Source organism: Gnatocerus cornutus, chromosome 8 (assembly GCF_029298725.1).
Source record: "Gnatocerus cornutus isolate USDA-ARS CGAHR chromosome 8, icGnaCorn1.1, whole genome shotgun sequence".
NCBI classification, from domain to species: Eukaryota; Metazoa; Arthropoda; class Insecta; order Coleoptera; family Tenebrionidae; genus Gnatocerus; species Gnatocerus cornutus.
In genome coordinates this window covers 9,014,847-9,039,880 of record NC_142240.1, presented here as the reverse complement: position 1 = coordinate 9,039,880, position 25,034 = coordinate 9,014,847, and the positions used below count along the sequence as shown (strand labels likewise).

The window sequence follows — 25,034 nt, the reverse complement described above, 5'->3', positions numbered from 1 at the left end:
TTTAATAAACGTAGTAGGACCGTGCATATCAAGCTTAACCCGTGATGGAATCCGGTATCCTAGCGACACCGTCTCATCTTAAATAAAACATCTGTCTTCAGGTCATCTTTCAGTATATTTCAATTTCATATAAATTCCTATACGTGGACACTTTTCAGTCGTACTCGACTCTCCGTTTTTTCGGACACTCGTTTTACAGAAGAAGCCAATTTTACGGGCGACCGTATCGAAATTCTTCCATCTTTGAAATTAATTTTAGACGTTTGAAAAAATTCGCATCGACCTTTCTTGCCATCATCTTGTGTGTCTCCTCATCAAAGCGTGAAATTCTCAAGACAGGATGCTAAATCCGGGAAGGTCATATCACACGATATAAAAGGAGGTAATTCCATCCGCGGCCGTTTAGTATCGCGATGCTTGCGATTCTGGTAGTGTTGTTTTCTCTCACTGCTGTTAATACCGACCCTATTATAATCCGGTCCGGAGTGAGCAGCCTGAAAGATGAAGGGCGGCGTCAAGACGCGAACGTCTTCGACTTGAACACGGCTAAAGGTATCTCTAACTATGAAGGTGCGGAAGGATTTAATAAAGATAACGAGATGAAGCACGTCCAAGCGCAAGATGCTGGGAAATACAATGAAGAAAACGGGCAAAAGAATCTACATTCCAATGAAAAGAATTTTGCTGGAGATCAGTTTCACCAAGCACAAGGTGGGGAAGCTGTCGGCAGTGACCTAAAGAGTGCTAACAAAAAGGGCCACCATAAATCAGGATACACCAAGAGTTTCCGGAAAGATGAAAGTGCGAGTTCCTCGAGTTTCTACGATGATTCTGATAACGAAGGGAACCAGTACAGTAAAAACGACAAAAAAAATTTGTACGGAGACTCTGCGCAACAGAGTCAAAGAGGTTCGGATCTAGACGACAGAAGGTACGCTCAGGATCATGGAAAACAAGGGTATTACAACAATGCAGGAAAATATGAAAAGGATTTGGCCAATAATCGCGGATATCATTCGAGAAAGTACTATGACGCGAAAGAGAACGAAGGAAGGAGAAATGCTGCTGATAGATATGGAGAAGATGGGCGATATGAACAGGAAAAACACTTGAAGAAAGACCCACATTATTATTATGAACCGGAACCGCATTACTCGCCTCCGGCGAAAAGAAAGATTACCATATACGAGGATCCAAGGTACGATGGGTTAGAACAGTATCCATCGTCGTATGATAGTGACTACGTCCAGTTGGAACTGAAGAGGCCACCCAGGGATTATGACTACAGGGATTACAGGGACTATAGAGATTACAGGAATAGGTACAATGACCGAAGACCGTATGATTACTATTATTACTAGTTTTGTGATGCTTAATTTATTTTATACTGTATTTTACACCAATAAATCATTGCAGAAAGTCTTTTATTTTTACCAAAACCGAAATGAAAATGGAATTATCGTCGATGGAAAGATTAAAAAACCATTTTAAAATCTGTCGATTTTTATTTACTTGACCAGTTTTTGCTCTTTAAACATTTTTAGAAAAATAGTTTTTGTGACTTATTAAGTGCACTTGTTGGGTTTTGAAAATGGAAATATCCATGAGATGGACGTCAAACAATTTGAAGGATCAGGAAGAGTGTGTGGCAATAAATGACGCCAATCACAATCAACGAGTGGATAAAACAGATCCCTATAGATATCCGCTCGTCCACCTGCTTTTGCAACTTTAACGAGAGAGCCAAAGCCACTTTGCCCTTTATTATCGAGAGCGTTAATTTTTATGCGCCCGTAAGTCTCGTCCAACTTTGTCGACAAACTTTTCGAACAACGCACGAAGAAATAAAGCAGTTCGAATCTGCAGTAATCGCAAGTTTGTTGGCGTTCATTCACTCGGCCGGATATTTATTAACGTCCTCGATGTTAAAAGATAAATCTCTTGAAGGAACCTCCTTCTCTCGTGCAAATTTTTCGTTTCGTTCAGCAATTAAGTAATCGTATTCGATGCGAGACGTTGATTGGATTAGGTCCTATTGAATCTCCGCTTGAATTCGATTCGAATTAAAATTTAGAGAAACAATAACAAACAAGAGGGCGTCCGGAATTATCTGGAAATCTCGCCTCCGCATAAATCTCGAATTCGAGAGAACTCGCGCCACCTTAGTTAGCAGTTTCGGAACGGATAATCACACTTTTGTTTTCGACTGTTCTCGACGATTATTAGCTTGTTATTCCCCTAATAGCCGCGTCGTATCTCTCCCTCGAGATTTATGCGCGACGACCGCGGAAATAAGAAAATCGAATCGACTAGATGATAATTACGACGTTTCTACACACACGCATTGCGAAATTCGAACACGTATGAGGGCAATCACGAGGGCTTCACGTCTCGTTTACGACAAGTCGCGAAAAATTCCAAACTTGACATGGGCTGAGACAGGCGTGAAATAATAAATTTATTGTTTTTTAAATGTCGCGTCTCAATATCTGCTAGTTTTATTTTGATTTTTCATCTAAAATCATGCAGTTTTCCTTTCTACCAGGTACTTGCACTCAATCAAACATCCCCCGGAAGCACGAGTAAAATATGAATGGTTTCTAAATAAGATTGACAGGAAGACGGCGTCGCGACGCTGGTGTCGTTACGAGGGCGTAAACCGTGTATGTAATACCACAGCGTTTCGAAGTGTAATATCGAATCGCATCTGCTGTCCGTTTCCTGTACGTGCGCGAGATTTAAATCGGCTGGGTAGATTAAAGTTGAAATGGAATTCTTTTTTCTTATATACATATGCTCCCTGTCTATGATATTGCGCGGTCGTATAACATGGGGGTACATTCGGAGACAATAACACGTCTCCCGAACGAAACAAAATTGTTCGTAAAACTCGTTCATGGCAAGTGACAATTAAAATGGCTCCAATGTAGAAGATTTCCAAGTGGTTAAACGGATTTTCGTCAGTAAACTTCATTTAAAGCAGTTTTCTTATTGGGTTATTGTTATCGTCACGGATTGTACGAGACCCTCTCACGATATTATAACCACAGTCGATCTACATCAATATTTAGGGTTTGTATAAGTCGACCGCCTGAGATTTCATTCTTTTATATTTCGCACGTTTATAAGATCACTGATCGGAATTTACCATCGAAACGTGATGAATGTTTACGGGAATTTATACTACGGACTATATTGGATTTTTATTCGACGAAAAGGCCGTTTTTCACATAAACTGAAAAAATAATCGGAATTAATCAAACATGAAGTCCGATCCAATTTTTTCTCAAGATTCCTTACGATTTTCATCATGTTGTGTGCATACCGAGCGAACTCCGGGGACGAGACAACGTAAATAATTCCATGTGTCGGAATTAAATCGGCAGTTTTAATTCTTTAGAAATCGATAAAGGATCGTGACAAGGGTGCGGATTGGCATCGGTACTGTTTAAATTTTTACACCACGAAAAAAGGTACTGGGACGGATTTAATATGGTAAATTGCTTGAAAAATGTGCAACAATGAAATTCGGTCAAGTGGTGGCGAAAAAATTTCAAGAAGAAATTGCTAAAGAGGACTCCGAATTAGTGTGCCCTTAAGACAAACTCTACGAGCTTTTGTATCAACTCCCGTGCCATAAAAATGCACGGCCAAGACAAATAAAAAAGCTTCGTAGCGCGTTTAGAGAGCTATATAAGATGTTGAAAGTTCGACGTAAGGATTTGCCGGAGTAATTAGGCATGATGTTAAGTTGGGAAGTCGGTAAAGGGCTGTTGCCCGGCTTTAACGGGACCCTACCAATTATACAAAATTGTTAATTTATGCAAACGAATCTCGCAAGTTTGACGCTTCCAGATTTCCCACCTGCAAGAGAATATCGGGCACGGTCGTAAAAATCGATCTTGTGGATGGAATATTTCGTTATTTTTTCAGGAAGTTTGAAATATTTTGTTTATTGATTACATTTCTTCCCACCCTGTCGCCACAGTGGCCCCTGCATTTTCCAAAATCACTCGTCCGCAAAGTCCCTCTTCGGTACTTAGTTCCAGAACTCGGATTGATCGTCCTCCGGCGTCTGCCTCTGATCGAGCTTCTGGTGCATTTTATTTATCAGTCGGCCGAGCGGCGGTCAATTTGTTGGCTTAATTTGGGCACAAATCACCGCCGAATCGGCCCTATTTACCAGAAAGCAGTGGAAGCAGAATGATAAAGTCCACCAGTTAGGTTCAGCTGACCACGATAATGCTTCAGTGTCATCCGTGGGCCATTGCTCAAGAAACCGCAACTAACAAACATTGTACGCTGAGAGATTTGCTTTTGAATTTTGCAAAAATCGTGTAAAATTTAAAAGTTAAACCACGTTGGGGTTTTTGACGAGTAATATTTTAATGGTGGACGAGGTTACGGTGGTGATGGCTGCGATATTTCGGTAAATATTGAACACATTACTCATACATGTGTGATACGTGTGCTTGTGCATATTTTACACGTGTCACTACCTTGTTTAAACGGCCATGATTCCGCACGTGACAAACGACTGTACGGCGTTTATTTATTTACCGTTTTATAAGCTGGCACGGCGGTTATTTTTAAGCTAGCTGCAGCAAAAACGCGATGAAAATTTTGAAAACACTCAACTGATATGTTAACGACTTTCACTCTTAAAAAAATACCTGTTGTGGTGGTTCCCCCAATCCTTCAAAGCAATATATGTCCGATATTAACCTTTCTTCAGCTTGTCAATTGCCGTCGGAGGGGTATAACCTTTCTCTTTATTGCCCTTATAATTTAATCAGGAACTTTACTGGCAAGAATGACCTTTCCGATTTCATTGTAATTTCATTATAATATCACGATGACATTATTAGCGAGTGGCAATTTTATATTTCGGCGTCTCGACGGACGCCCGATTTATTTTCGATCGCAATGTTTAATGCATATTCCACCTAAAATCTCAACTTTGAATCTTCCTGTGTCCCGGAGTCGACGCCCTCTTGCTTTTTTAATACCTCTTCCGGTCAACGGTTCTGGTAACAGCTGTTTGTCACGACATTGTCGCGAACTTACCAAATGTCCAATTAATATGGTAATAAGGAGAATCAACAATCGATGGGGTTACAACGCCCTTAAATTAAACGATGTTTTTGCATTTTTTGCTATCGAAGAGTTCTCAAAGAAGAGCTTAATGATGGTTATTTATAAAGGTGCATGGGAGTTGTCAGCTGGCCACATTAGCGCTATCTTCGCTGCTCGGGCCCCATTCTGACGCCTGAAATGTCTTCACTTGCAGAGAAAATATCGACGGTTGATAAGAGAACATTGCGAGAAATATCATAGTCATTTTTCGCGGTGATGGAACATTTAGCACGACGCACGGCGCTAAATAAAGAACTGGGGTTTTTTATTGCTTGTTTAAATTTCTAGGTACAATCAAATGTGAAAAATCGTGGAAGCGCCAAGATAAACAATCAAGAAGTGCTCTGTGTGTTATTTCTCAGGGATATTTTTGATGTTAGTAGGTTTTAATTTATAAATGTTGTAATAGCATCGTCGCCACATCCTAAGTAAACTTTCTGTAGCGGTTCAAACATTTCTGAAAATATCCTCCGGAGTAAAGTGAGATCTTAAAACTTGTAACAACAATGGCTTATCTGTGAAAGATAGCTACATGAATTATGCACAATCTCGCCTAACACGGGAAAACTTTAGCAGATCAACGGTGGAGGTGGGAGCTGATAGCGAACTTTGCCAAATGGGACGGGGATTTAATTATTATGTATATTATGCAAGCTGTAAGGTAGAGCGTAACTCGTCCAGAATTAAGTTCTCGTTTAACACTTAACCGAGACAAGTGTTATCTGCATCTTCGCGAGCATAAATCCTTGGGATTTTCTACTCGTTGTCCACTTTTCTCTCTCTGCTCTAAAATTAATTGCACAAAGCTGAGGGCTATCCTTCAGAAGCTGCACACATACATATATGAAAACCGCACGTCGTGTTTACCTCTCTCTGGAGCCGCTTTTGGACAAAGCTTTCGAACTTGAGTTTGCAGCCGCTGTCGCCAGAGGGCATCGCTTCTGTGGCAACTCGTGTCATCCGCAAGCATTGTAATATCTGACGTTGCCGTTATCGTGGATGTTGCTGGGATCTGACAGCAAACTACACAAGTTCTTCTCACAACGAAATTGCATTGGTTTAATTGGGAAATAAACGAGCGATATAAATTCGGACACAATGGAACTGTTATCGGGCGCTGGAAAGGTGCGAATCACCTTGGAACGATAAAAGCTCAACGAAAGCTCGCTTTGAATAAAACAAGCCGGAAATGGAAAAAGTAAGATAAAGAAGGACTTGAACGGCTTACCAAACCGGCCGGAGGTGCACCAGAATACATATATGCATGTGCTGGAAGCGTGCGGAATTGATGGCCGAGGAAAAACGAGAAAAAGAACAAGAGAAACTTTCTTTATATAACATGAACACATAAAGATCATGGCATCAAGTTTATTCAAAAAATTTCAACTTCTTCGAGGTAAAATGGTGGATGTACAGATTGTTTTCGCGATAAAATTAATTTCCTAGTTTAAAAAGTCACGGGTGTCAGTCGGAGAGTTGAATATGCATCATATGTAAAAGTCACCCTTTCGCTTCTTGTCACCGCGACAATGTCTTTCCATCACTCTCTCAATCCTATCGACATTCCTGCGAAGGAAGTGTGCGGCTTGAATGGGCTCGGTTTCCTTTCCCATTTGACGCGATATCCCAGCAAACTGTATGTGTATACGGCTGTCGAGGCTTTTGTCCTAGAAGTTAGAACGTTCCATCGTGTAGGCCAACTTTGTTTAGGAACATTGTTATCTCGGTCAATATGTATACAACATTTCATTAATATTCTGCCGTGTCAAAGGATATCTGCGATTCTCTCTCCGACGCAACAATGCGTCCGTCGTCGAAGGGGAAAAATACACAGACGGCGCGGCGAGCTTTGAATAAATGGACATTTGATTTAATATGTGGAAAAGAAACATCTACGAGATGTTATCGGACGACACGTATACATCACTGTCGGGGCGAGTCTTCATCCAGAGCACGTCGACCAGATTAGTCAAAGTTTGCCGGACAACCCCAACTAAATTATAACAGCTCAAAGTATTTGGTTGCGGGCGATTGTGCGCGGAATAATTCGCCGCTTGTTTATAAAGATGACTTATGGACTTGGAAAACTCGATTTATTAACCGCGGGGAGAAACATTCGTTGTGACAGAAAAAGGCGAAATTATACGCCGACTGCATATGCGATGCCAACTAAAGTTGTGTGGTATTTTACAGTTATCACGTATGTTCAAAGTTAGCGGATTGTGTCGCCGAGAGGTCAGTCTAGGCCTCCTCCCCCGCTTCGAATTAATCAATTCGAACAAAAAGCCCGTAATAAATTGCACAAGTTTCTTCGTTAACCAACAAGTGTAAAACATGCAACATCTGGTTGCGATTTGTCTCCAGGCCGTTGCGGTATCGTCGTGTCCACGCCATCTGCATGTGGACGTTGTGTTCGTTATCTTGGTCGATAACCACGTCTTATAAACACCAAGTCTCCCGAAGTTATCGAAGTTCTGTGTCTGCATTAGTCAAACAAGCATATCCACTTCCGGGCCCTCCGCATTAATCCTTTCAGTCGTCCTTCGGGCCGCAACTCGTCCTCTTTAACTATTGACGATCGGAGGATGAACAGTCGAACCATCAATTATTCAAAATGCAGCCAGGTTAATTAACCTATTCGACGATTTTTTTTCCAAAAAAGAAAAATCCAGGAAATGAGCTGGCGACGCTCGACGTCTCAATTATTGAAGTCGACATCCTCCGTCTTCGCATTTATCTCGGAATTGTTAATGAGAATTATTTCCTGTTTATATTTATGCAAAGTGCGGGCGGAATCTTAAAAAACACGACGGTTTTCACGACCGTTTCCGTTGCTGTTTCGAGATAACGCATTGACGAAAATGACGCTTGTTTTTTAAATTCGACACGTTTTGTTTTGGCTGTTTGGTTCAATTTAACTTGCAGTTGAACTTTCGTGATTAAAATTTCAAAGTTGTGTTTGTTAAACGTGGATTCGTTTTTTAAAATCGCCCAACTCTAGACATGGAAAAAAGCTTTTTATGAATATGTATAAGAGAGATGAGCTTCGGCTTTATACACAGAGAAACAAATGGCCAAATGCTTTACAGTCGCTTTTTTAAGGCGAGACTCTACACTGATAAAATACACAATTTTAAAATATTAAATCACATTTTTGGTTTCTCTTTTACTTCCACAATAATAGTAAAAATGCTGTCGAAGCAGACTTTTGAATTTCAAACATGCCAGTGACTCTGTCAATAATAATTAAAATAACTAATTATAAGTGACACAAAACGCCAAGTCCTACTTTTAACATTGCCTTTGTTCATTTGATCTCTTGGAATGGGTCGCAGGAGAGCGCTGGAAAATCATATTCACTTTTTGTTTGGCTAGCAACTCCGACTTTTCCGGTAACAGCGTACAAAATGCTCTTTTAAAATCGGGGATTTAACTTTTTTAATTGCGCCTAATCTAATCGCACCAGCAAGGATATTCTCGTAATTGGCCAGTGACGTCATGTGTAGTCCTGTGGGATTGTCCTATGAATAAATTAACAATTATCTTAAGCTCGAACAAACACACGGCCATCGCGTCATTACTGCACCCCCGTCCAGTGACTTTTGAACGTTTCCCACCCTTTTGCACCTCTGAAAACTGATTTTATTGTTTTTAAACGTGTACCTGATCGGTCTTTTACGTTACTTTTTGCCACGTGTTCTTTAGCGAGGAGCGGGATGATCTGTATCGGCATCGCTGCCAATAATGTCGCTTTTCATTAAACCAAAACGTTCCATAACGACATTTTTATTCATAACGGTAACGCGATTACAATTCAGAACCGAAACAAAAAGCAGTCAAAATCCCGACAGACCTAAACAGAATTCCAACCACTAACTGACACAAGGGGTAATGTAGCATAAACAAATGTGTGTGAAACAAATGACGAGGCACACAGTCACAACCGCAACGATCGAGTCTAATCAGATAACGCGCTCGGAAAGATTCGAAAGGGGTGCTTCTGACGATCATAAAAAATACGGAAGAGGCGACGTTGAAGATGCTGGAGCGTCGCGACGACGGATGAGGCGAGGACGGCTCTTTATCGACGCACGGATCGCCGATTCTTTCCAGTCGGACGGTCCTGTCACTTTGGTTAAGGGTAACTCTGCGTCATGCAGATGTGGCGAGTTAATTTAATATGGAACGAGAGTAATGTAGCGGAAACCGTGTTAAGTAAGCTGGATCCGGTTGTGATCGGCGGGGGAGGAGTTGAAGGGTGCATGGTCAGCGAAAAAATTAGGAGAAACTGGGTCGGGAAAAAATAACTTTAGATGACGACGTTCTGCTAGGTACGAATGTAGGACCTTTAACAGTTTTGCGATTTCTTCTGTTTACACGAAAAAATAAAATTTGTACATGGTTGGGGGAGGAGATTGTCCCTGTAGCAGAATCATATTGAATTACGCAAAAGAAACGTCTCGGTCGACCCCTCGCGAGCAAATTCTGACAATAAGTGAGTTATTATTCAATAGTTCATAAGATTTCCCAAACAATGGAGGCGCAAATGGCAACTTGAATTTAATAAGGACAATAATAGAAACCTCACCCAGCAAACAAGTTGGCAACTTCTAAATTGTAGCATTTAGTCAAACAAAGGCACCCCTCGAGTTGTATTGTGAGTCGAGATCGTTCAGTTTCTGAGAAACGGAGCGAAGAGGGGGCGCTTCCAGATAACGGAAACTTATATGACAGGGTTAAGGGTGATGAAAATGATAGCTGCGAGGCTTAGTTTTGTGGCGGCCACTATAATAAAGTAATCGAGATAGACTTGGAGGACTTTATCTTTACAACCCTCCTTTTTGGGATAGACATTTTTTTCGGTAATCATAGTCGGACATGAATTAATTTAATCAATATGAGCCGGATTAGTAATGAGCCAACGTAAACTCCGGTTAACGAATTGCCGTCGTTAGGCTGGATAAGTCCGGAGGCTTCGGGCGCAATTAATGACCGCTAATCGTTCACTTAATGGATGTCGCTTTTCAAAGCTCTAGCCGCCTTCTCTTGCAGGATCATGCGGTTATAGTTAATTTATTTACAACACCTATGTAGTGAGCAATTTCCACGAGAAATTAAGATATAGTAGTGAGCTCTCGCGTCATAATTCTCGCACATAACAGCCGGGATTTGGGAGAATGCGGACAGATTGCGCTTTATATTTATTTTTCACATGTACTGGGGCAATTTGTACCAATACTGGAACTTGCAATAGCCCATAAAACAAACACATACGCACAATAAGTAACTGGAATAAGGGAGATTTATTTTTTTAATAACAGTTTTTATGGACCAACACGAATGTGGCCAGCCAACCATTCCTCCCTACCACTAAATTTCATTTTAAATATTTAGAAAAAATTAGAGCTGGTCTGTTTAGATTCTTCGTGTTAAGATTGATTGTAGATAAAGCTTATTTGCAGAAGAGATCAAATGAACGTCGTTTTTACCTCCGAGTCCCTTTTTCGGAATTAGATGCGGGTTCTTTGGCTCCTCAAAGGGTAATTTTTCTTGTTGTGTCCTAAGTGCCCGCAGCCGGCGACCGCAACGTCCGGCATCGTCGATATTCTACCGTCAAAGTAATGGCCTCCAACTTAATCCGCAAATCCCGCGGGATCTCCCGGATGGTCTCACAATGCCCATTGTAGCCGCAGTGCATTATTTAACCGAAACCCGACGTCTAAATCAAACTCTCTCGAGGAGGCAAAACGTGTGTGTAACGATTTTTCTGTTGAAGGTAATAAACCGTTCCGTCGGTGTAATAAATAGATAAGCTGCTGTCGGTTCGGGAAAGCGAGTCCTGATGATCATTATGAAAACATCAAGCATCATTTATAAAGATAAGCTCGGGTGAATGTCGGTCTGACAGCTCGTATTGGTGATCGATTAGGAATCAATCCAACACAGAGAGCAGTCAATGGGCGTGTGACGTCATTTCCTTTGTGTTGCTATCGCACTTCTGGTTCATAACGCGCGGATAATGGCCAAAATGGAGCACACACACATTATGGCCCTGTTATATACCTCCGTAGACGAGTTGGCAAAGCGTTAACGCGAAGATGTGCGAGGGAATTGCGGACGACGGAATTCCTCCTTCTAAAACGACTCAATTCGTTCAAACGGCGCGTTTCTTTACCAAATTCAATGTTCTAAACGATTAGGCACATCTAATACTAGCTAATATTTATTTTTTATTTTGGTGGATGCGCCGGGATATTTTCTTGAAATTGTCTATTATCAACATATTAACAAATAATTTTACCATACTTTCATCATCTCCTCTTTAGGTCCACCGCCACCACACCAGTCATAAAACAGCTTTTTATCATTCCGTATCCTCGTCGGTAAGGGTTCGGTAATAGTATTCAACGTGTGCTCTTTGCACAAACTTTATGATTTATGTTGGCAGATCTGTTGGAAGTTTTCTGTTATCAGGATGTAGCCGGCGCGGTTTCGTCTTACAATGACCATTTGATGCTTTTTCTTTGTATTCTATCGTTTTCTTTTTGGCTTTTTTTCGATATGATATAACGGCACCATCGAGTTTGACTCGAACCTAAGATGATTTATTCGAAAACTCCAAAACCACGGTCGAACTTGCAAGGGTGAATTCAAGACGGTCTGTGCCGGTTAATTATTGATAAGAGTAGATGTGAATATTGTGTTAATGTTTAAGTTGGGCGTGCAACTTCCGGCCGAAATGTTATGAAATATGCAATTAGTTCCTAAGGGAAACTAAGACTTTGGACTTGGGGAAAGTAATAAAGCTATTTGTGCTATTTGGGCTATTTGGGCTATATTTTATCACACTGCAGTTTTTAATTTTTTTAATGTAAAATGTCTTAGTTCTAATCTATAATTGTGCCCCTTGGTTTCGCCTTGGAATCCTCTCCATTTCGACTGTTGGATTTATGGCGAGTTTCTCTAACTGCCCCCTTGACGATACCTGCGGCAGGATCGTGTGTCCTGCTGGTGGACCATCGGGGAGTGTTGGCTAACTTGATTCATGCTAGGATCAGCCCTTAATGGAATGCTTACGCCACGGTCAGCGATTGTCCACGTAAAAAACACCCCCAAATAAATCGGAAAAAGCGACCATGATTTACAACCGTCCCCTGAGGCAATACGATGCAATTATATAGAAGGTGTTGCTTAACTTTTTTCCACTAAAATAACAAAGTTAGCAGTTTGAACCGAGGAACCTTTGACGGAATTAGATTATTCCCTTGGGTGGTTAAGTCTAACGCGATTTGGCTCTACCTTTGCATATACTGTACCTCAACCAACTTGATCGAACTTGTCGACGTAATTATGATCATGTAATGCGCAAGTATTGAAAAGTCTTTATTAGTTTAGTTCATGGAAGCGTGCATGAGCTTAATTTGGTTAGAAGTGCATCGAAAGGTGAAGATGAAAAAGGAATAGCAAAAATTCCTTTATAGCTACTAACTATGTCTTTGTCATAATTTCAGTCGAGAGGAAACATAATCGATAATAATTTAATTAAGGCATGTTTGTGCAATTGCAACTATACAACAATCCCTGAACAGAATTAATGTAACAACTGAATATCAAATCAGACAGACAGGTATAACCTCTAATTGCGGGTAATGTGCAAACTTCAGCGTCGGAGGAATTGTTGATGCGGCGTAGAAATGATTAGATTTGAACATGCTCGTCTGCCAAATTTATTTTTTTTTCCTAACGACTTCCAAACCTTCGACAAACAATCACATTGTCCGCTTTATGACGCTTTAAAACAGTTATCTCTCTCAGCTGGTAATATTTTTAATTTCAAATTTCCGCAACGAGCGATAGCAGTCGTCGAAAAAACAGGAATCGACAATAATTCTCGATGAAAAATTTCCCGTTTGTCTCCACGACGGACCAGAATAGAATAAAAAGTTCCGACGATAAGATAGCACACATAAACACTGTCAGGAAATTCGACGAATCTGTTTTGGTTTGGTAAACGCGAGAAAGTTCGACAGCCTCAAAAGCTTACAGTTAAGATCGTCATCATAGCACATAGCGGCGGACAATGGATGGATCGGAAACCATAAACGATAAAACTAACCGAAAGCGAATGGAAACCACCCTCGAACACCGGAGATGTGTTGGAAGAGAGTTTGCAACAGATAAAGATTACTCTTGAGCGAGATGAAGACGACCTATGGACGCTGGAAACATAAATGAATCTAGGCTGAAAAATACTACATATGGTCATTTTTTTTTGCATTATGGTACCATGTTGATAGGTCTCACTATTGTTGCTTTGGAAAATTCTGTGTATCTTGTCTTTGCAGAATGTGCTAGCTGATGATGAATAGCTAGGTATTTATATTTTGAATATCTCTTCAGCTGGGGCGGTATGTGTCCGTCCGGTGGCATGCTGGGGTCGGCGATAACTGCACTGTCACCCCGAGATATATTCGAGGGTCAGTCGTGGTGTCAGAATGAACATTTGCACCACCAGATAGCTCTACATTGTCTATTTATGGTCGTGTTTGTCTTGTCCTGGCGCTCGTCCAACCGTCGGAATCACGCCACCGAAGATAAAAACCGCGACGTGAATTGGCCGTAACTCTAAAATTACACATTATGCCTCATTGACCACAGCCGCCACCGTTGCCTATTGTATTTTTAATTATCGAAGCCGTCGAAAGTTGACGAATGCGAGTAGGAAATCATCCATGGCACATGCCAGCTTCGGTAATTAACAGATTATAGGAATTAAAATGAGCGAGAGGAAAGGAAAGGGATGACAGAAGGTGGAAGCGAGATGGACTTGGGGCCAATTAGAATCATGTCATAAACAATTGGTCATATCCTGAAGCTCCTGAAATGGTCCTGAACACATGCCGCAGCCATCGTGTGTCTGTGCCGTTGGATTATCTCCATCTCAGTCGTGTATGTTGGAAATTGTTTGTTTGGAAAAGGACGGACAAGACGGACTGATTGATAGGTTCAATAGATTTGACGTCACGAACCATGGATATGCACAACGCGAGCGTTGTTTGTATACATGAATTGATTGCATACAATTAGGGGATTTTTGCTATTCAGTTGGCATAATTGAAGGTAGAGAACCAATGTTTGCTTTAAACTCATTAGCGACCAAATTGGATTTGTTGTAATTTGGTATTTGCGTTTCAAATTAACAATAATTAATTGGGTGATTTGGGTGATCTATGTATTTACGCTATGTTTCATGCGAGCAAATATTTATTTGTTATTTGCATCATTATGCATAAATAGGATCAACATACAGCGTAAATAATTGCTTTTATCAAATGTGAAGTACGTTCAATTATACCACCCTTTCTGCGGGTGGTGGAATGGGGACGGCGATTTTCAAACGTCATCAACAAAAATTTTAATGATGATGCGTGGGATATTTAAATTAGTTCTCTCTAAAGAGGATATTTTTGGTTTAGCTCATAAAAATTAAATCAAATTTACCAAGAAATGTCCAATTTCAAAGCTTCTTTTGGCGGGATTTTTGCTTTAGCCTGAGTTCTAGGATAGCAAGTGTTGCCAATTTGTACATGAAAATCGACATTTGTTTTATGAAAGTCCCTTCGTCCGTTTCCCCCGCTCATTAATCCCTCGCTTAAAATCCAAAACTGGGCGAATCTCTCGCTCCTGACGTGTCATGATAAACGGCAGTCAATAAAGGGTTAAGCATGCAATGCTGAATCATAATTGTTGGGCCATCGCCGCCGCCGGCAAAAATACCACGGCTTTATGGCACGTGCACTGATAAAAATCAGTAATTAGCAACAGTAATTATGGCAACTAACGACCGTTTTTCGGCCGAGGCGGACGATGCTCATTTGTTTCGAGGGATGCGGGGGCGGTGTCGTTTTTTCGTGGTAAAGCCGATTACGTTCCTTTTTTTTCGGTGGATCCGTAATCACGTGAAGTATTAATGCCGTTCGGTGCGTGTTTATGAAAATTTATGAGATAAATATTTATCGAGGGATGTACGTCTCTGTGTGTTGTCGGCAGCAACGGTGGTGGCTGCCGATGGTATGATATTGTCGAATCAAAGGGAAATTCCTGAAATTGTGTTTCAGTCCCGATGGCGTTTGAATCTATTGAAATCCTATACCAGGTAATGGAGTGTTGTAACGCAATGTTAATAAACTGTAACGAAAACAACCTGTCCTGCACAAGCAGGTATCGGTTGTCAAATGTGGCGGCGTGATCAAAGGGAGCCTGTATAATCGGGTTACAATTACGTTCTAAGCCTTGCGAATTGTTACTTGTCATGAAATTAACAGGATTTTCAGATTTTGGGGGAGGGAATGAATAGAATGTAGGCAATAACTTTGTTGCGTTTTATTTAAAATTTCTTTTTTAGGTACACACGGTATTTTTAATTTAATAATTACAATGGACCAGGAATTAAAATTACTACCTCTCCAATACCGTTGGTTAAAAAAAAATCAGGTCTCCCATAAAATTTTTCCTAGTGTATGTTGCATGGCTTGATTCGTTTTTTTGAACGCACGTTATTACGTGGTAGAAAAGTGGGAGGTAACAATTTAAAACCGCGGCACAATAATTTACTAATATAATTACTAGTGGCAGAGGAACTTTTTTTTTTAAAACCGAGTTTCTTCCCAAATTTTAACGACCACTGTTGAACTGTACGGTGGGTATTAAAATCGGGAACACAAGTAGGCCATTTTTGTCGCTGTAAATGGGATTTCACATATTAAAAAGCTTGCTTATAAAATTGCAATAACAATCTCTTTGCAAAAGCTAAGTTAAGTTAGTGAAGCAAATTGTGTTTTTGACGAAATTCTTCAGTTTTTAGTGCAATTGGAAAATTTAGATTTATTGTTTGTTGGTTCTTGCAAGTCTTTAGTTAACTACTGTTCTATTTTATTTTGTTTTTAGTCTTAGTTTAACTTTTTTTTATAAACCGAACGTAGGTAGGTATATTTTTTTATTTTATTAATAAGTACTTAATTATACAGGGTGATGAAAAAAGTTGCCCATGTTACCTATCATGTTGGAACTACTTCTTTCCAAAGCCCAAATAGAAGCTTTTTTTTTAAAGGATTAAACTCTGTTTGGTTAAAATTTTTAAAACAATGTCATTGCTAGAGATTAGATTTTTACAGTTCATGATATTTTCCCTCAAACAATGGAAAACATTCTTTAAATCAACTTCCTTAATCTTTGAAAAATACTACTATTTCTTGGCTTTGTAGAAAATGTTTTGATGTTGCAACATTGTAAAGTTTTTAATATTAGTTGCTTAGTTACGGAAACTGTCGAAATTTAAATTTTAGTAGAAAGTGTCCGTTTTTTCTTTTGAAAAAAATTCATATTGTGAAAAGGAATAGGTTTAGAGCAAGGACATGGTACATACTATCCTTCATGGGCGTTTTTTTCATCACTCTGTAGCAGTTACAAAGTTATGTTCTGCATCCACATGTTTAGTTTAGACAAACTCTCTTTTGTTGCTCTTGCTTGTTGGGGACTGCTGCGGTATAAGTATAAAGCAACTGGAAATTTCTAAAATTTTAAGCAACACGCAACACAAAAGCTTCTTTGCTTCTTTGGAAAGCTTCTTTGGTATGAAATGCACCTTTCCGCTTTATACAGGGTGTTAGGTCAGGTCAGGTCAGGTCAGTTCAGGGTGTTAGGTAACGTTACAGCCATAGAGCAATGGCTAATCAAAGTACTGGAAGTTTATGTGAAAAACGAAGAGAAAACTAATTTTTAATAAATGTTCTAAATGACCATTATTTTAACAATACCTACAAACATGTAACTGCCATAACAACGACTTGTGTGACAAATGAGTTATTTTTTACAATTTTAACCAACTACGCCACTGGTACAAAATAATCTGTCAGTTTGACGTTAATCAAAAAATGTTCTAGGATGACTTTGATTTGAAAATCGGTGTTTTTTTGCAAATTGATCTCTAATTAGTGACAAATAAATCTTTTCAGCTCTTCAGCGGTTAATGCAAACCTGAAAAAACTTGGAAATATTTTTTTTCACGGCTGCCTCCATCATCTCTTTTGCTATGGCTGTTAAGGTTCCTAACACCCTGTATACACAGGCAGGCCGACACTAAATATTTTGAGAAATTTTTAGTTGTGTTTGGTAAATAGATAGTGCTAGGAAAAATGTTGTTTGCTACTGGAACGTTACCACTTAGTTTATAACCATTCCAGTTTGCTTATAATATTATTATTTTTCATTAAAAACGTCAATTTTTGCATCACTATAAAGCCCTAAGTCTTAGAAAACTTACTCTTGCTACGGGCTCATTCCTTAAGAACAGACTTTTTGTTGGAAATTAGCGATTCAGCTAAAAACTTTTACGTCAGTTGTATTTATATTTTACGATAAACATTTTTTTAAACTAATCAATTTATTTTAGCTTCAAAAAGATTTCACCAAAACCTTTCAGAATTAAACCAAAATAAAACATCGTAACATTGACTTTGTTTGAATTTTGATCTGGAATCGCAAAACTGTTCTTACATAAGGGGCCGGTTTACAGACGCTAACGCAAACCTTTAATTTCGATTAAATACTTAAGATCATGTTCAAATGACACCTGATCGCTTTTCACCAATCAAATGTCACCAACCGTCAAATTAGTTGAGAGATTAATTTAATTTCAGTGCTGAAAGGGCCAAAAGGCTCACCAGCAGCCAAATAACCTGTATATCTTAAGGGCTCGATGTAAAGTCACAAAACTTTAGAAACAAATGTATTTTTCCTTTGCCTTGTCTTAATTTCAATTAGGTAAATTATTGTGTAAGCAGGTCCTAAATTTCTCAGAAGTTAATTATTATCAAATATTTAAATTAAATAGAAGCACAATATTTGGATCCGGCGCATCCACCATTTTTAAAACATTAAACATTGTTGTTTTAAAACATTAAAAATTGTGTAGATATAGACAGAAGTTGGTTTAAAAAATGGTTTTATGTTCGAATATAAAATCATTTGGTTTACGAAATTGTTTAGCGATCATGGAGTGGCTCTTTATTGACGGCTTCCGTAATGATAAAGTTAAACGGCCGCTTGTCAGTGTCAAATATTTAAGTTGTAAGTTTCTTCACACACACTTTTGGGCTTGGTAGGAAGAAGAGATTTTTTAGCTTTTGACGCTATTTCAGGTATTTCTTCTATTTGATCTACGATTTAAGTTTTTTTCACTTACACTTCAAATATAAACAAAGTTTGTAATCATAACACTAAAAGCAGCACACTTTGAAACCATCACAAATTTTAATACTCCAAACCTCTTTTTTTTTCAAGAATATCTACTTATATAAGAGTCACGAAAATGTTTCATTACTGCCGAGGAGCCTATTGAGAGTCTTTTAAGGCTCCAAGAGAAGTACCTATTGACATCTTAGTGATGAGACTTGAATTACATTTTTTATAAAAGCCCCAATTAATAAAATAAATAATAAATAATTTTTAATTTAATGAGGTTAAAGACTAATCTAGTTGGCGCGCTGTCAAACTGTCAGATAAAAAAATAATTCACAAACGAACGCTATTTACTGTAACTTTTGTATTTTTGGTACCTTCGTCTCCAATTTGCAACGTCTTGCTATTAATAATAGCTGTACGATTCAAGAAGGCGCAGCTGAGGCGGTTTTAGGATGTTTTGTCAAAAAGTCGAGAACGAAAAGAAACAATTGGTATGAATGAATGAAACACTTTCGCTCCTAGGCGGGAAATAAATGTTTATATAACGAGAACGAAAAGTGACCATTTTCGCACGAGTGTGAATGTAGATGGACGAGGCCAGCCGAGTGCAGATATTACACAAGTGAAAGAAATACACTTTCCGACGAGCTATGTACACTATTTTCCCTACGACTTTCATCAACAGAAAGAAATGATAAGTCTTGACAATAGTTCATTTCTTATCTATTCTAAATGTCATATTTCTACGACCTCATATAAATGTGACGTATTCTACATAGTTAGATAATTCATCTTTTTGTACATCTATTTACGAAAGTAAAAGTCACTAGTGTGATATGAATAAATCCGCACAGACCTGTCAAAAATGACTTGTCAGAAACGACCTTACAAATTTATTTTTACCATTATGTATGTTATTTCACAGTAAATCGTTTAGATATTTGAGACAAAATTCACGAGTTACATTTGTATTTCAAAATATGTAACTGTCAATTTTGGCAGGTCTGTACGGATATATTCTTATCACACTAGTGACTTTTACTTTCGTAAATGGATGTACAAAATCGACAATTTTCAGAGTCATATAACCGTGTGGAAAATGCCACTTTGATATGGGGTCGTAGGAAAAATCAACTTTCGCTCTTCATTATCGGCTCCATTTTCAGAAAAAAATGTTTTTACTACATACGAACATAAAGCCTGTATGTAGTTCGTACAGAATTAGGCTTTTGTAGACTTGCCCTATTTATTGGTCTTGCTTGCAAGCTCGCTCGGCCATAAACTATAGGGCTCGTCCGCAAAGACCTAAATTATGTACTCATTACATAAACAGCTATTGTTAAAAGGTTTTTCAAATTATAAAACTGTCGGCCAGGCAAAGTGAAACCCCGAAATTTAAAAATCATGCTCATCAACTTATAAAATGGAATCTGATGAGCAAATTTTTGATTCTTTTCAAGTAAACTAGCCATAGGCAAGTTAGCCAGGTACTTACATAATCTGCTGGTTCAAACAGTTTTTCACAATAACTTAATCAGACTAGACAATTTTAGAGTTTCTTAAGTTGTTTCTTCGTACGATAACATAGAATCCCTCGTCTATCTGTATTGTTTCCTAAATTGTTGTAAATCTTTCCCGATTTAGTTGTAATTTCCTCTCGTCCTCGTCTCCGCCTTTTAGTCCTCTCAGCCGTTATCTCACGTGTCCGCTTCCCTCTCCCATCCAAAAGAAACTAACAAGTCGTGATCATGAGCCCTGCCCTAGGAGGTAGCGACGTCGCGGTGGAGGCACGTGGCACGATCACGTGCTCTGGTGGCGTCGCGACGCCTCGCCACCGATCGGACGCTATTGGGCAGGGGCGGGCTCTAGGCGGAACGTATCTCCTCCTGGAGGCGGACGTTGGCGAAGGTTATTCTCAGAAGGAATGTTTGATAGTTAGGTGATGGAGAGGTGTTACGATCTGTCGGAGGGGTGAGACGAGAACACATTTTTTTTTTATTTTTTACCTCGTTGTTGCATTATTTAAATTAAATCGGGGGCAAAATGAAATGTTTATTTGAGGTTCGAGACATGGAAAACCTTTCGAGGATTTAGATTGGGAGTGCGATTTAATCAGGGCAGATTTATTAATTTGGTTTATTTTTGTGTGCTGCTGAATGATTGATTTTTAACGAAATAATAAAACTTGGACATTTTTTTGTACAAAAATGAACTTTTTTTTTAATGGAATTGAATGGATTCATGAGTTTCGTGTGGTGTAAATGGATATTGTGGTTATTTAAAGATTAGATTTGACTGGTGGTCACGCAAATACAATTAATAAAATTTTTTCAAGGCATGGGGATTGTGAAGCTTTTCGAATAATAAATTGTCAAAAATGCGATATGAACGTTGGTGGAAGTTTTGTAGGTCAGGTTTTTAGCTGGAAAAAATTTCTACTGCAGACCTGTCACTCATCAATTTTGTAACCTGCTTTGCTCCAAATGCATTTATTTTTTATCTAAACTTCCAAACTTAGATTGATATTTTGAAAAAAAAAGCATCCCTTGGTTTGAATTACTTTAAATTGTTTTGTATAAGACTTTATTTATTGACAGAAGGAAATTTATTAATACATTTATAGGCATAAAACGGATTGAAAAGAAACGTCATTGGTGGCCTTCGAATTTGTATACACACATTTTTGTCATTTAGAAAATGAACAATATGTATCAAATGTTTGACATCCTAAACTGATAAACAGACAACTTTATGTTTAAGAACTTGCTTAGTTGCTGTTTGTAAGTACAATTGATCATAAATATGGTCTATTTAAAACATTTTTTAATAAAATACAGTCATAGTATTCTCCAATATTATTCAGTTATTTTCTAAAGTTAAAAGTAGTTTATACAAGCTGAAAATAATTATTTTGGATGGTGAAGTAATAATCGTAATCAATCCTGTCTTATTTCTTTTTTAAATTTAGTATAGTAGTTCGTAAAGTCACCTCAAATTTTATAATTTACTCCACAGCATGACTCAAATTTTCATATTTTTTAATAATAGATAAAGCATTTGGAAATCTTTAAATAGGTACATATCTACCTACTTCAAATAGATGTGTTAATATATTTTGATAAATTTGAAATGTATTACTTAATTGTTATTGTTGTTTATGATTTACTTCTTGTTTAAATATTTTAGAGTTCAACAACTCATCGTCCAAATAGAAGATTTCTAGCACTGCTGCATGGAGCATCACAACGCCCCACTTCTGGGATTTCGCAACAATTGCGAAATATTTTTTAAGTGCATGATAGCACATCGTCCCAATTGTGTTATTCGATGATTTGGGACTTTCATTCCGCTAATTCCACTTATCGATTTGAAATTAGCCTAATGCAAATTCAATAAGCGACACGCAGGTGGAAATTTAAAAATGTACACGAGAGAGCGCATCAGTTGCGCTTGTGGAAATTAAGGCAATTAGGCAGTAGTCGGCCAATATGGTGCACACTGATTGATTTCATAAAGCCAAACCGTCACGTTAATGTATCAAAACGTGCAGCATTCCAAATAATGCATCGACGTGAAGTTGGGCCGTTTAAAACCAAAAGTGACACTTGGACGGAAATCGCACTCACTCACCCAAAGATACGGTTAATTTACTTTACTCGTGTAATTCTGAGGGTTGTAACTTGCTACAATTGACTATCTTTTCGCTTCAAAGATAGTCAAGGATAATTTGGCTGGCTGTATAATCTAATACATCAACGCAGCGACCGTAATTTGTATATTAGCGTCGATTGTAGCACCATCTGTTGCCGTGTCGACCAGACGGACAACTGGCCGATGTTGAGCCATCGGTGAAGAGGAATTAACAGGCCACGCAGCTTGTGAATCATAATTTCAGATTTTCAGACTAGATTTGTTTATTGACGGTCATCAGTGTAATAAAAGTCCGCGTAAAGACAGTCAGATCCAGTTGTGTGCTTTCGTTTTCGTGTATTGTTTGGAATTCAAAACCACACTTGTTTAACTGTGCCTGCACACAACACATCCTATTATGATTCTGTCGTAATCAACCCTAAAAGCCTCATTAACCCCTCGATTTCTCCCGTCAAAACATTTATGTCTTTCGTGGAAGAGCATTAATTTTATTAACAAGGGACTCCAAATTTATTCTGGTTGAATTACATCTTTAAACTATCTTGAAATTTACATGCCATCTCTCAATAATTATTTTTGAATTCGATCAAAAATAAGGGACTGTCCTTCGCGTCCAACAATGTTAAACGCACGCACACGAGGGTTACGTGGAGATGTCCCTAGAATTCTGTTCGTTTTTCGAGCTTTTGATGTTGTTGCATAGTTGTTGCGACCCTTGCGCTCCGCTTTGAGCATATACGTCGAGCTTTTACCTGGCTCCTTGTCGCGAAATATGTGCTTAATTAAAACATAGCATGACAAATACTTAACCGAGCATGCGAAACCTTCCTCAAACGACGGCCGGCGTCGGGACGCTCATGTGGAATTCATAAACGCGCCCGTTATACTTTTCCGGGCATGTGTTTGTATGCATGGTCTTTTGATGAGTGGAGGAGGGGAGCTTGAAGGAAATATGCCGCAGGATGCAGAGCAAAAATGGTATAAATAAAATATGGAAGTACTTTATGGGTACAGTGGGACACCGTTGCGCGACGTTTATTTTAAATTAAAAAAATTGCTCTTTTTACGATGATGATAATTGGTGTCAATTTGTAGTTTTTGTCTGTGTGTCCGCACATGGCGCATTTAGCGCCGCTTCCGCCCCTCCGCTCCATAACTCAATCTCGAAAATCCTCTCGTCCGAAATTCGACAGACACACACGAGCTTGTTGAACATAGGTATAGCAGAGGCAGTTAACCGGATCGGCTCTCATAACAGGATTAACTTAGTCCTGTAATTTATGATCGTTGTGCACGCAGCGCCATCTCTTCTAATCCCCAGCGACTATCAATTGTGGGATTTTTACCTGACTCATTTATAACTTTTAAATCTTTTTTATTTTGTGTACGAAATCAAACCCAGGTGCCATTCCGCGAATATACGACTTTTACTAAGCCGATTCGTCGTGATTTACGTGCGATTTTTCGAGTAAAAGGATAATCGGCAGCCGATTAAATAAAGCGATTAATTGATTTTGTCCGCCAACTCCGCGTTTAGTTTAGATTATGGCGAGAGTGGACGCTCGAATTATTAGGGGGAGATGCTAACCAAGCGTGGCTATCTCACATTATTTTCGATATGCAGATTGTTAATTAAATCTGCCCGGAGCCATATTTACATGACAGCAATCTGTCTACAACACAACGCCGGCCACCGCTGTTTTAATTATGTTGTGTAACCGTGCGTATTTTATTAATATAAATATGTATTCCCTCACTGTTCAGTCGGCATTTACTACGTTCTGAAATAGGAACTGTTGCAGACTCGTCTTCATTTCTTATTTTTATTCATAACTGAAGGATGCGTTCAAGCTGTCAATATGTTTTTTTAATCTCAAAGAACGAGAATACTCCTGATGAACTGTAATAGAATTAGATTTGTAAATATGAGGCGAGTGTCGAGGGCAGACGGATATTTGCCTGACAGCCGGAAATTTCAAATGAATGTAATTGATTAGACGCTAATTTTACAAGGGATGAACGGTGCAGCTAACTCTTCTCAGAGAAACGTCAGAAACAGGATCGGATCCATCAGGATAACGAAATTTTAGTTCTAGCAAACAATTATGACAAGTTGGTCCATTGTATACTGTGAAAATTTGTAGTGTAATGCGGCAATTACTGTTTACAAATTTAATGGAAATTTTGGACAAGGACTGTATTGCAAAAAGAGCTAACAATAAGTGGTTTATATCACAATAATAAAGCAGCGTTTTTCTAATGAGCGTGTTCGAAAGTATATGCTTTACTTAAACGAAATTAATATCGAAATTGATCAATTACATGCGGTTAAGTGGAGCGTGCAATTTTATGGTTTTAATATTTTTGCATTTTTGTTGTATAGGTAGGTACAATCGCGGTCACTATAATAATTCCAAGGTTTAGCAACAAAAGATAAAATAATTGTTGCATTATTTACGAAATATGTACCAATGCTTAAATTTTTGGACCTCTTTGTTTTTTTTGAGAAATTTATTTCTCTTCACTTCTTTCCACGAATGCTCGCTACTACGTTTTCCTTTTTGATTTACGCCAAGCTAAAACGAAATCACATAAAAATTAACCACAAGAAATTCAAATGAGCGCCATGTCGACGTTGAGATCGCTAAATGCAAACTAGTCCCCATAAATACATTTTTATTAATTTAATTGGAACGCAACATGCAAATTGTTACGGCGATCTTTATCACGTGGTCGCTTTACAACCTTCGTCACAAATCCAAATAAAATCAAAGATAAGCGATCGAAAAAAAAGTATTGTTGCCAAAATCGTTTGGACAGAAACTAATATCGATGTGAACGTACCTTAAGCATGCAATGAACGCCGCCGTCGTTTTTAATTGTTCCATCTCCACCACCCCCGCAGTTCTCGGCCGGAAACAGCGTCGTTCTTTGTTAAACACGCAACGACCGATCAAAATTTCTTCCAGAGAGTGTACGTGTGTGTTTCATTAATCGCTCTCGGA

General features: G+C 38.7%; 1 protein-coding gene across 1 annotated transcript; it reads left to right on the top strand.

Annotated features, from left to right (window-relative positions):
* Positions 1-405: 405 nt before the first annotated feature.
* On the top strand, positions 406-1,419 carry LOC148169505 (uncharacterized). The gene has a single exon (XM_088043488.1). It carries the CDS (start codon positions 414-416, stop codon positions 1,359-1,361), a length of 948 nt encoding a protein of 315 aa, XP_087899614.1. The 5' UTR covers positions 406-413; the 3' UTR covers positions 1,362-1,419.
* The last annotated feature ends 23,615 nt before the right edge of the window (positions 1,420-25,034 follow it).